This window comes from Camelina sativa, chromosome 3 (assembly GCF_000633955.1).
Source record: "Camelina sativa cultivar DH55 chromosome 3, Cs, whole genome shotgun sequence".
Taxonomy (NCBI): domain Eukaryota; kingdom Viridiplantae; phylum Streptophyta; class Magnoliopsida; order Brassicales; family Brassicaceae; genus Camelina; species Camelina sativa.
This window is the reverse complement of record NC_025687.1, coordinates 2503152-2516300: the sequence shown is the minus strand read 5'-3', so window position 1 is coordinate 2516300 and position 13149 is coordinate 2503152. Positions and strand designations below refer to the sequence as shown.

The following is a 13149-nucleotide window of genomic DNA, read 5'->3' as shown; positions in this document are numbered from 1 at the left end:
GGTCGCGGTACGGACGGCGGTTGCGGTACGGACGGCAGTCGCAGTACGGTCGACTAGTGCGAGCAGCGGTACGGACGGCCAACGGCTGTCGTATGGGACGATGGTCAGCGTACGGACGGCGAGGGCGATCGATCGGAGACAATGGTCGATGACCGCGGTGCGTCCGGCTCTCAGTTTGCGGTTGCTTCTCGACCTTGGACGTGTGCTTTGTCTGTTGGACCACTCTTGCACACCTGTCCGCAAAATGACGCGTTTTGCTTTAGTGTAGGGAATATTCTAAGGCAAAGCGGATATTCAATGATTAAGAGCAAGGAACCAATGATGGAACTAAAGCAAAAAGCAAAAAGCAACCTACAAAACGACAAAAGAAAAGAACTTTGACGCAAAACGACTATCCTAGGACTAACACGCGTCTAAGGACCACAACTAACAAGGAAGGCAAAATAAAGCAAAGAACTTTAACGATCTACACCCTAAAAACATCGAAACCAAAAGCAAGTCACCCTAAAAAGATCTAGCACAAACAACTCAAGAACATAAACAAGAACAACAAGAATATAAAAGCAACGAGAACGAACAAGAACAAACAAGAAACGAGATGGAATCTATCAACCTAGAACACAAAACGAAACTAACAACCTATAGCACACAAGATTCAAACTTTAAACAAAATGAGACGAGCGGAGCGGATCGGAGAAGCGGTTCGGTTAGGGACGAGAATGGACGCGAATGGACGCGGAACAGCGGATGTACGGACGGATGGTCGGACGCGGTGGACTTTAAACTTTAAGCAAATGATACAGCGGAGCGGATCGGAGAAGCGGTTCGGTTAGGGACGAGAATGGACGCGAATGGACGCGGAACAGCGGATGTACGGACGGATGGTCGGACGCGGTGGACTTTAAACTTTAAGCAAATGATACAGCGGAGCGGATCGAAGAAGCGGTTCGGTTAGGGACGAGAATGGACGCGAATGGACGCGGAACAGCGGACGTACGGACGGATGGTCGGACGCGGTGGACGCGGCCGATAAACGAACGTATGTACCGGTTCTCACCGCGGTACGGTCATGACCCGGGTTCCATCACAATGGGTCTCCACATCTCAGCATTTTTTACCCTCATCTACTTATGGGGTGGTCTACCTCACTTAACTTAGGGGCGTGATATAATCTCTATGTATCTTAGCAATTAATTTCTTCATAAAATTTTCGTTAATCTACCTTACATAAATTCTCATTTTCAATTATTTCTTTTTTTCCTCTTTTTTTTTGGCAACAGGGCGTTGGAGGAGTATTCGCTTACCATCTGACTTGGCTCGTCAACTCGGCATGCCATATTTGGGGTTCGCGAGCGTGGAATACCAAAGACACCTCTCGTAACGTTTGGTATTTTATTTACAAACTGGAATCTCTATAGACCTATTCAAGACACGTCGAAAAACCAAACCAAACAAAACAAAATATTATCCGAAAGACCAAAACCTATCCACAATGGGCCCAGTTTCAGTTTGATTAGTGATTACTAAATAAAACGAATCCAGTTTCAGTCTGGTTTAATTATAGAGAACTTTATAAAATGAAAAACTTATATAACTAATACTGAGAAAATGTGTGTAATGATGGTGCAGGTGGTTAGGGCTACTCACGTTTGGAGAGAGCTGGCACAACAACCACCATGCCTTTGAGGCGTCGGCTAGGCACGGACTAGAATGGTATCAGGTAGACGTAACTTGGTACCTCATTCGGTTCTTCCAGGCTCTCGGTTTAGCCACTAATGTCAAATTGCCTACCGATGCTCAGAAACGCAAGATGGCTTTCGCTCATTAATGTCAGCTCTAAATCTATCTACTTCGTTAAATTATACGTACTCGTCACTCACTCTTCTGTTGCTTATGTAATACTGCTAAGAATAATCTGTTCTCATGAACTTGTGAACCAGTTGATCCAACACCTTTGTCTTTTTGAGTTTTAAGTACATTGCATGCTGTGTGAACAACAAAAACTGACATAACAATCTCGAAAAAGTAACAAACCTTGAGCAAGAAAGAGTTCAGAAGATGTAGTCCGGTAACTCCAGAGGAAACTCTGCGACTTTGACTTCGAATTGACTCCCTTTTGGATCTCTCAGACTAAGAAAAAAGGAATCAAAAAGGGTCAAGATTCCAGTTTAATTTCAAAACTACCAACATATGGTGGTCTGGATTTTTAACATCATACCTTCCAGGCACAAAGGTGAAAGAGCCTTCAATTGATCCAGCAGTTGTTGAAAAACTGGAACAACTCTCATACACAAACTCTTCCCCTCCGGCTTGTAAGAGCGGGTACTACAAATACACAAACCGCATTAGAAAACCAAAGTTTATATCACAATTATGCTCCTTCAACAAACAAATTGTTATCTTAAACTAAAGCAAAACTATTACCTTTCCTATCACAGCTTCTCCATTAACCTTATCTATCACTTCATTATCAGCTCGGATAACCCAATGCCTCCAATACAATTGGCAAGAGCTGTGATGTGTCCCATTCAAGATGCATCCTTCTGGAACGAGAGACATCCGGATTGAGTATGCATACCAGTATGCTGGTGGCTGATCCAGAAGATTAGATATTTCCGGAATAAAAACAGACGAAGCACGTACCTGCATTTATTAATAAACAAACAAGCCTTTTCATTCAACAATCCACAAATCCGAATATCAAATTACTAAGTAAGTCATTTGCTTACCTGCACACCATTAGTTATGGAGACAGAACACAAGGGAGGAAGTTCCGGGAACAAACTGATACTTTTGACATTGTCCTGTACACAGATTTTTATAGTACCGGCTTGTAACCGCCTGCCATGTTCTTCCAACCAAAGCAGCAACGCATCCTGTGCCTGATCGCCGTTGATATCATGAACCGATCTAACCAAAGAATCCGGTACACAAGGAAGTAACTGGCGGTTACTTGTCCCAGTATAAAGCTTTCCGTTTGTGCAGTCTAGGAAAAAGATTTTCAGACTAGCCACTACGGATGCAGCCACAACGATAAGGTTTGAAGTGTTGGAGAAACCAAGGTGGCGCATGGTTTCCTTTGTCTCCCTTATGATTTCCTTAAGAGGTAGCAAGTAGACATTAACTTCATGAGTGTAAGCAGAGTAGCCACCTATAAGCCCCAAAGACCCATCAAGCCCATTAGAGGAAGAAAGCTCTTGACCATCAACGAAACGGTAGAGAAGCCTTGTGGGAAGAGGAAGCTTCACTTTGAGAAGAGTCTCGAATTCTTCAAGTTCATCTTCTGTAGCACATTTCCTTAGTGTTGCTTTTGCTTCAGGGAAGTTTAAGCTTAACCATAGTTTGAGGTTGTCCCAACAAAGTGTAACTCGTTTAACAAGATTCCAAGGGTACATTCTAAATGACTCCCTCCACAACTGATACGCTGTCTGAAGAATTAAGAGAGAAAAACAAAAAAATCAAAACTTTAAGATAGACACAGAGATCAAAACCTAAACTTTACAGTGTCAACAGCCCTCAAAGAACGAACGTTCGGACTCAGAACTGATCAAATTCAGGTAAATTTAAATACAAGAAAGGTAAAGAAAGGAGTGAAATTGACCTTGAAGGAAGGCACAGGATCTCCATGGGGATCGAGTGGAGTAGAGATATTAAGATCACGGGAACAAAAGATCGACCAGAGAGATTCCTCGGAGGCGGAAACCCTAAGGCTTTTACTGACACAAGCCACTCTCCCTGTGCTTTCAGGACCGATCTTGGATAGTACGATGTGGAGAACCAAATCTCCTGCATCCTCTAGCCCCATAGCTTTTCGTCTCAGACAACGACCCCCTTCTTGCTTTTGACTTTTGTCGGTCGGCTCTGTTTCAGTTCTTGGAATGTTTTCGATATCATCTACTTACTTGGTGTGTTGGCACTTGATTAAGTCGGTTACTTTAGTATCTCCACTAAATAAAATACAAAATTCGATTGTACACTAAAGAAACGTGGATACAGAGTGACCGAACCAAAACTTGTTCGAAAGAAGAAATTAAGGCAAGAAAAGAAACAAATTGAAGTTTTAAACTTTACAACAAAAGAAAATATAATCATCGAGTATGATGACTATGAATTCACTACTAGGAGTTTATGGTCAAAACTCGAACACATCTTATTCAGCAACATTACATATTAAACCGAATCTCAACATCATCATCTGTACAGAGGAGGAACCATTAGCTAAGCTTTGAAATTGTCCTTTGCTCTTCTTATAATACCCAGAGATTCTGCTTCATCTGCTGTCTCTGGAATACTTAAAGCCCGACGGATATCTGTGTTCCAAGCACGGAGGAACGGGTTACAAGCTTTCTCCATCTTCATCGTTGTTGGAATCTGAGATTTTGCAGGCACAAAATCAGTCAAGAAAACCATCTTGATCGTTTCAATTACTTTGGAGAAAACTAATCGGGTTCTAGGAGAAGCTAGTCCAATGAAGTAAAATGAAATGAAAGAAAGATTACCGTTGGTAACTTCTTGTCACGGAGCTCTTCAACGTAGGCTGCATAAGACTGGAGTACTTCATTAGTTGGTTCTATAGACAATGCAAACTTGGAATTACTCTGCAAAATTACAAATCATTCGATCAGATGGGATTTACACGTCTGTGGTATTTTTATATGGAAACACCCAATAAAGATAACAAACCAGTGTATATTCATGGCCACAATATACGCTTGTGTCGTCCGGCAAAGCAATTATCCTCTGGAGAGAAGCTAGCATCTGCAGAACAAGATGCAGGTTGTTGGAAAACCAATTTAAAAGAGTCAGGTTCAGAGAGAACAATAGTTACACATGAAAATTTAAGATAAATGATGTTTACCTGCTCTGGGGTACCTTCAAAGAGCTTACCACATGATAAGCTAAATAAGGTGTCCCCTGTGAAAATTGCTCGCGCCCCTGGAAAGTAGAAACTAATATGGCCTACAAACAGAAAAGAGGATATTAAAATGGGGACAAGACTAAGACATTCAGAGATGCTAACGCTTTTTAGACCATCAAAGCTCTAATCAGAGGACCAAGGGAAATACAAAGTTCTTAGAACCTCGAAGAATACTATGATTTATGATAAAACCAAAACTTTTTAGAATAGAAACTTAATTATGTGAATCTATAAAAAATATACAACATCTTGAAGCTCAAATTGGTAATTAATGCTACGGACGAATAAACTATACAGGGCATACAAGGAAGACATATAGCATAAGAATATGGATTGGATAACTAAATTTTGAACTAATCTGAATCAGAAGTATATAAACTAAAACTTTGAAAGGAGTAAACTTTGCATTTAAGACGAGACGACATGTAACCAACCTATTGTGTGGCCAGGAGTTTCCATAACATGTACTTCATGGCCAGCAAACATCCATTTGTCACCATCTTTTAAGGCTATATCAATTCCAGGAATCCGGTCCCTATCTACAGCTGAGCCAATCACCTAAGTACAAGCAACATCATAGTTTGGACTTAATTGTTACATCAAAAGTCTAGATAACATATTATCCACAATATGGACAGAGAGAGAGTGAAGTAACATTCTCCTACCTTTGCACCATACCTGTGTTTTAGTTCTAAATTCCCACCAGTGTGATCATAGTGGTGATGTGTATTTAAGATATATGTTAGATTTCGACTATGCTTCTGCAGCGCATTCATAACAGGTACAGCTTCAGAAGGGTCAACCACACCAACTGTACCAGTATCCTCATCATGTAAAATATAAGCATAGTTGTCCGTAAGACATGGCACCTGCAGAGAAAATTAGCTTTATTTGCCAAGAAACAAAAGGATTACGAAGCAAAATTAATAAGGAATAGAGTTTAAGGCATGTGAAAAAGCAACACACAGACCAGTTCAATCTGCAATGAGGAAGAGACATTGGAGACAGTGCAGAATCTTGAAACGCGAACGGATTTACCAGCACCACGGAGAGTTCTAAGAGGGGAAGAGAACAGCTTCATCACACCAGAGACAAAACCCTTTCTGAGATGAAGCTGTCTCACGCATGGACTTAGACATGGCTGAGTTGTTAGCTTCAGATAAAAACAGATAAAAAAAAGAGACTAATCAAAAGATATGGACAAGAAGGCTTCAAAAATATACATACAAGAAAAGTCACAGCCAAAGACTGAATATTTTTCAAACAAGAAAAGTCACAAACCAATATCTTTTAGCTTTTTAAGCAATGAGCTAGTGAGCTTGAATCAACACAAGTCATGTATTCATGTATACAACCAGAATTCTCAACTCAGTTTTTTCTAAAAAAAGAGTTAATAGACTGGAAAATTATAAATAAAAAATCATCCATAACGAATTAAGAAACTTTTGTATAATCCAAGCTTTTAAACATCGAAATTTCAAAACTTTGAACAAGAAAACAGTTACGAGTAATCTCTACTTAATTATGCATAGGGAAGGAGTGAACCCTAAAATTGGTGAGTAAATTCAATCCGGAGACGGAGACTGAGACAAGAATGAGTAAAATTCAAGAAATACAAACCCTAGAACATCGAAAGAAGGAGGCCGCAGAGGAAACTTTAGCGATAGCTTGCATCTCTCTTCGCTCGATTGATTATAGAAGAGTGACACTCCACGCGATTCTAGTTTCTACAGAGAGAGAGAGAGAGAGAGAGAGAGAGAGAGAGCTCACGAAAGTGACAACAGAAACCGACCCAAGCCACCCTTTTACTAAACCAGACCGAACCAAATCAAACCAAACCACTGTTAATATTCGTATATAATAATCTTCTTAATTAATGTAAAAAATAATAGGTTTATGACTTTGCACATTCAATAAACTGTACTAGGTTTGACTTTGAAATATATAACTTTTTAGATTAGTGATTTTACACATTCACATATATATTTTTCTTTCGAAATTTCCCGTTCGGTAAATACGTATAAAGCACGCGGCAGGCAGAAGTACAGAATGAGGTGTACACGTACATGAGGTGAAGGCAGGCGCGTACGCACTTGCTTTGTTAATGTTAGACCGATTATGTTAATACACTTCTTAACCTTGTAGAGTTGTAGTATATTTATATCCTATATTCCATGCGTTTGACTCGAAACGTGACTTTTACTTTTCAATCATTTTATTATTTAGTATAATCAACTTTTATTTGTACATCTCCAACCATATGTTCTTCTAACGCCATCTTGAAGTTCATCTCAATATGAAACCAAAAGAAACCCAAAAAGTACTATATTTGTATTGTTTCTTGTTTCTTGTTTAATTATACTATCTGATGTATGTATGTATAACAGAGACTACGTTGTCAAAGATAGACCAAGCTTAAACCGAAATTCTAATCTGGTCTTTTGTTGCGGTTATACGCTTATACTCCGCATTTTCCAGTGGTCTAAGGCGAGCCGACCGAGTCGTTTTGTAACTTGTTTTGATCCGTTTTCATCTCATAATTAGTCCCAAGTAAAGTCAAGCACTCAAGCCTTCAAACTTTCTTGTGAGACAAATTAATGCAAGTCAACCCAACAGACCTTGTACATATATACATACGCGCACACATGTGGCAGTTATATGTAGAGCCAATTTTATATAACTAGCTATAACTGAGAAGATAAACAAATTTTTAATGAAAAAAAACCTGTAAGCCAAGTAATGTTTCAATGTTTATATTAAACAAGGAATCTCTTTTCATATACTGAGTAGATTTGTTTTAAATTTCCAATTGTGTTTAATTATACAAAAAATATAATAAAATTTTTGACTAAAAGCGGCGAGGGGATTAGTCGTTTGTGGCTCATTATTGATTTATTGTACAATGACACGGATATATACAACATTTTTAAGTACTTATCATCCATAATCCATTGCAACATTGTAATGGATGACTGACGGATTTATGTTGACTCATCACGAAGCTAACTACAAATATCAAAAAGTCTAACTAGAAAATTCCATAAAATCGAACCAGCTAGCATTCAGACCAGGTTTTACAATTTCGTTTTGCTTTGTGTATATTCGAATTAGATGGGGACATGTGCCATTCGTTTCCGAGCAAAGCGAGGCCTTTGTCTAATACAAACTGGAAACCGTGTTAGAGTAACTCGTTTGATCAAATCCTACGTCTGATGTTTATCAAATATTGAAAATAATTTCTTTTGAAGTAAAGTCAAAGTCAAACTGCAAAGACAACCTAAAATATATATTCATATTCGAGTTAGTGAGGAAAATCCCAAAGTCAAGCCATGATGTGTTGACCAATAACTCTATATATATGTGCCATTATCGAATTAAAATGAAACCCCATGCAAAGTAAGGAAAAAAAAAAGCCCTACTGCCCTACAACAGCTTTACGTGCACACACACACACACACAAAAATAAGTCATCCTTTCCGGAAAAATTAAGATACGAAAGAAGATGAAGAAACAACTAATGATCGTTGTTATGTTAGTTACCTTTTTCGTGGTTTTCTTGGACGTCAATCAAGTTGAAGCCATGAGGCCGTTCCCAACAGCTGTAGATGAGATCCGGTTTGTGTTCCAATCGCTGCAAAGGGGTCCAGTAAGCGGGTCAGGTCGAAATGGTTGCACCAACATTCCCCGTGGTACACGTAGGTGCCATGGTTGAATCGAGTACCGGTCACTTGATTCTCTTCTTCTCAAAACACAACCAGAGATTCTTTGATTCATTTTAATTGAGATATATGTACATTTTCTTTGCTATAATTTTCGAGCCGAAAATCGTACTAGTCTTTGATATTTTTTCACCATATTGTAAATGATGTAATTATGTAAATTGCAAAACAAAAAAAAAGATGGTGTGTAAATAAATTGAATTTTAATGAATGAATTGGTTTGCTCCATAGTACGTATTACGTAATACACATATGTTCCTTTTTTCTAGTAAAATATATCCTTGCTCGTAATCATTAGAAGGTTACCAAAATTTTGCAGACATAAGCTACACTGAAAGACAAAAACTGATATGTGTACTATAATTTTTTCGACGATAATACAGTTTAAGTGCTTTTCCACATCCACATTTAGTAAAAATTTAAGTATATCACACAAAAAAATATATTCTTTTAAAAGTACATCAAGTGCATAATTGAACTAACAGTAGTGCTCGTACATAAAATATATACTCTACCGTTTTAAGTAGAAAAATTTGTTTAAAAATATCATTCAGTGCATGCGCTATGTACCATTATATTTTTCCGTTTGCTTGTTTGCTCGGAGGTTTAGGGTCTTGTCCCTTTCCTAGTTTCTCAGGTCCAAGAAAGGCGGCTGATTATACCATATAGACAAGCGTAAAATCGTCATGTCCCAAACAAAACTCGAATTATATATATGAAGAGAAAAAAAAAAACTCCTCCAAAAGAGGGTCGTGGATCGGGTCTACAACTATACTACCATATTTTGTAGTTTTAAATCTTGACAGCATATTACAGTAATAAATAATAAGAAAATTTCTTAAACTAAAGAATAATAAATACTTAATAACCAAAAAGGTACATATTTTAGTTTATTTTTAAAGTTACATATTTAGAGTTCATAAAACAAATAAAAGAATAGCTAATCTCATCAACTAGTTTTGGCAGATTTTACCAAGTTAATGAATACATACATTTGCTTTCGTATGAGTTACAAGTGCGTCAAAATAGAACCAATACACAAAACTGGTTTGTGTCTATGATAATAATAACCTTTAAAAAAATAATAAAAATGTAAACACAGACGCATGACGTGACGGCTCACGGGCGGCACCTGCCCGAACCTCCTGGGATGTTTGTGCAACCGTTTGGACCTGACCCTGGAACCTGACCCCGTTGTAGCAACTGAAACACGAGTCGGATCTCACCGTCGGGTCTAGCTGCTTCGACTTGTGTGGTGTTCAAGAAAATCATAAAGAGCCCGAGCAAAATCACCCCAAGTATCAATTGTTTCTTCATCATCATTTTTGTCTCTTGTTTGGGTATTCAAAGTGAAAATAAATACTTTTTTTGGTTTGGCACGTAAAAGTTTTTGTATGTCTTTTACTCGTTGTTTGCTTTGTATCACATTTAGATTGATAATGGCTTATATATATAGGGTTTTTGATTATGGTGATTCGTTAGCTTGGTATCTCTGTGTGGTTTCGGTCTTACTTAGATATTCTTGTGCCTTGACTTTTACTAGGAAGGACTTGGTTTTCAACATTTGAATCCATGCTGCCTATAAGAATTGATCAAACAAATAAAGACACGGTTCTTGCCTTGGACCGCAATGTATATACATTACAAGTAACTGAACCTGAAAAAAAAAGAAAAAAAGCTAAACCAAATTGCTAGACTTATTTACGTTAGTAAAATAGAGTCCGGTCCAGTTTTATTGGAGCAAAAGTATACTTTTGTAAAATCATTTAATTGCATACTCGGTGTGTCAAGATAGTAACAGGTTTAAATTGAAGCAATAGTGGTCAATTTGATATCCAATGCTTACTAGGTACAAAATTAGAATACATAATTCAATTCAATATTTATGACGACGATTTATATTCGAGTATGGGAAGTCAGGATGACATGATAACATTTAAAAAAACCGGAACCACTAAGCAAAGAACTTGGAAAGTGTCAAATGTCTCAAAAAGGGGAATCCCATAATTTAATAAGAAGAGCAAAAAAATCAATTGGCAATGTTTGATTCAGTCTTAACTCTTAAAAGTCTCGACCAAAAATAATAAATGAAAACATATAATATGGTTGGCACTTGAGCATGTGTATGAAATCACCCTATAAATTGATCACGTATAAAGTAGTACAGTATAAAACTAAACTACTGTATTGTATTCATTGTTTCACTTAAGTAAAAAAATACACGTGGTTTTACCATAAAGCCAAATTTACTACCTCTTTAAGGGCGTTGACTTTTTTCTCGCGGCGGCGCTAAATTACCGTCGATGTCACCGGTGAACAGAAGCAGAGCTCTTTTATCAATCCTGACCCAAACCAAAACGCTACACCATACCCAGCAGGTTCACGCCAAGGTCATAATCCATGGTCTCGAAGATGAAGTTGTTCTCGGATCCAGTGTCACTAACGCTTACATCCAATCGAATCGTCTCGATTTCGCCACCGCTTCTTTCGATCGAATCCCTTGTCGGAAAAGGAATCGGTATTCATGGAACACGATCCTCTCTGGTTACTCCAAATCCAAGAGTTGTTGTTATAGTGACGTCTTGCTTCTTTACAATCGCATGAGGAGGCATTGTGATGAGGGCGTTGATAGTTTCAATTTGGTGTTTGCGATCAAAGCTTGCGTTGGTTTAAGGGTTTTAGATAATGGGATGTTGATTCATAGCTTGGCGATGAAGAATGGGTTGGATAAGGATGATTACGTTGCTCCGTCGTTGGTCGAGATGTATGCTCAGTTCGGTGATATGGAAAGTGCGCACAAGGTGTTCGACGAAATTACTCTGAGAAACTCAGTTCTTTGGGGAGTTTTGATGAAAGGTTACTTGAAATACTCTAAAGACTCAGAAGTGTTTCGTTTGTTTTATCTCATGAGAGATGAAGGTATAACGCTTCATGCGCTTGCATTGATATGTTTGGTAAAAGCTTGTGGGAATGTTTTTGCCGGTAAAGAAGGCAAATCAGTACATGGATTATCCATTAGAAGGAACTTTGTAGATCAGAGTGATTATTTACAAGCTTCCGTTGTAGACATGTATGTGAAATGTAGACTGTTGGATGATGCTCGTAAGCTATTTGAAAGGTGTGTTGATAGGAATGTGGTAATGTGGACTACGCTGATATCTGGGTTTGCAAAGTGTGAGAGAGCTGTTGAAGCGTTTGATATGTTTAGGAAGATGCTTGGAGAATTGATACTTCCAAATCAATGTACTTTGGCTGCCCTTCTTGTTTCTTGCTCAAGCATGGGATCTCTAAAGCAGGGGAAGAGTGTTCATGGCTACATGATAAGGAATGAGGTTGAAATGGATGCTGTAAATATTACATCTTTTGTTGATATGTATGCTAGATGCGGGAATATTCAAATGGCTCAGAAGGTTTTTGATGTGATGCCAGAGAGAAATGTGATATCGTGGAGCTCGATGATCAATGCTTTTGGGATAAATGGTCTGTTCGAGGAAGCTCTGGAGTGTTTTGATAAAATGAAGTTGCAAAACCTGGTTCCAAATTCGGTGACGTTTGTTTCACTTTTGTCAGCCTGTAGCCATTCGGGAAATGTCAAAGAAGGATGGAAGCAGTTTGAGTCCATGACAAGAGACTATGGAATTGCGCCAGAGGAAGAACATTATGCGTGTATGGTTGATTTGCTAGGTCGAGCTGGTGAAATTGGAGAAGCTAAGTCATTTATTGAGAATATGCCTGTGAAACCAATGGCCAGTGCTTGGGGAGCTCTTCTGAGTGCTTGTAGAATCCATAAAGAAGTTGACTTAGCAGAAGAAATCGCGGAGAAGCTCTTAACTGTGGAACCCGATAAATCAAGTGTCTACGTCTTGCTTTCTAACATATATGCTGATGCTGGTATGTGGGAGATGGTGGATTGTGTGAGAAGGAAAATGGGCATGAAAGGATATAGAAAACCCATGGGACTATCTGCAACTGAAGTCGGCTAGGAAATTTAGGTATTGATTCCTGCAGCATGGTTTTGAGGAAGAACCTGTGAAGTATGAAACACCAGGGCAGACATATGATGGGAATTACTGTGGGAGTTGGGAAACTTTCCAAATTCAAGCTTCATGCAGTCAACCGTAAAAGAAAACCCATGAAGATTAAGATAAGACTGTTGATGAGAGGTGGTTGCTGCCGAGTCAAAGTTGCTGTCATAAGATACGTGATATTCTTAGAACAATTGAAGAGGTTGTCTCCCTCACTCACAAGGATCTTCGCTTATCCAAAGCTAATTGCGAGCTGGATTTTTCACACATACAAAAAACATGTGATTAAGCTAGCGATCAGGAATGTGGTTTTTGTTTTTGGAATGTTGGGAGAATCGATACCTCCAAATTATATATTTTGACGACCTTTCTTATTTCTTGCTCGAGCTTGGCATATGCACAACAAAAGATTTAATGGCTACTTTGTTACTTGCTCTAGTTTAGGAATCATAAACGCACTACAATGGGATACAAGAAACAGAGAAAA

At 38.5% G+C, this 13149-nt stretch overlaps 5 protein-coding genes across 5 annotated transcripts; 2 read left to right on the top strand and 3 right to left on the bottom strand.

Moving 5' to 3' along the window:
- On the bottom strand, positions 1870-3915 carry LOC104763995 (F-box protein SKIP16-like). Its single transcript, XM_010487418.2, has 5 exons — positions 3602-3915; positions 2730-3428; positions 2425-2643; positions 2219-2325; positions 1870-2130 (listed from the first exon to the last, which is right to left on the bottom strand). Exons 1-5 carry the CDS (start codon positions 3803-3805, stop codon positions 2052-2054), a joined length of 1308 nt encoding a protein of 435 aa, XP_010485720.1. The 5' UTR covers positions 3806-3915; the 3' UTR covers positions 1870-2051.
- On the bottom strand, positions 4031-6695 carry LOC104763986 (probable hydroxyacylglutathione hydrolase 2, chloroplastic). The gene is made up of 8 exons (XM_010487408.2): positions 6539-6695; positions 5889-6071; positions 5584-5787; positions 5353-5476; positions 4859-4959; positions 4684-4758; positions 4500-4598; positions 4031-4371 (listed from the first exon to the last, which is right to left on the bottom strand). Exons 1-8 carry the CDS (start codon positions 6590-6592, stop codon positions 4219-4221), a joined length of 993 nt encoding a protein of 330 aa, XP_010485710.1. The 5' UTR covers positions 6593-6695; the 3' UTR covers positions 4031-4218.
- LOC104763978 lies at positions 8327-8865 on the top strand. Its single transcript, XM_010487396.1, has one exon. The coding sequence runs from the start codon at positions 8421-8423 to the stop codon at positions 8628-8630; it is 210 nt and encodes a 69-aa protein (XP_010485698.1). The 5' UTR covers positions 8327-8420; the 3' UTR covers positions 8631-8865.
- On the bottom strand, positions 9663-10031 carry LOC104763967. The gene has a single exon (XM_010487384.1). The coding sequence runs from the start codon at positions 9958-9960 to the stop codon at positions 9757-9759; it is 204 nt and encodes a 67-aa protein (XP_010485686.1). The 5' UTR covers positions 9961-10031; the 3' UTR covers positions 9663-9756.
- LOC104778584 (pentatricopeptide repeat-containing protein At1g06140, mitochondrial-like) lies at positions 10786-13149 on the top strand. Its single transcript, XM_010503036.2, has one exon. It carries the CDS (start codon positions 10941-10943, stop codon positions 12618-12620), a length of 1680 nt encoding a protein of 559 aa, XP_010501338.1. The 5' UTR covers positions 10786-10940; the 3' UTR covers positions 12621-13149.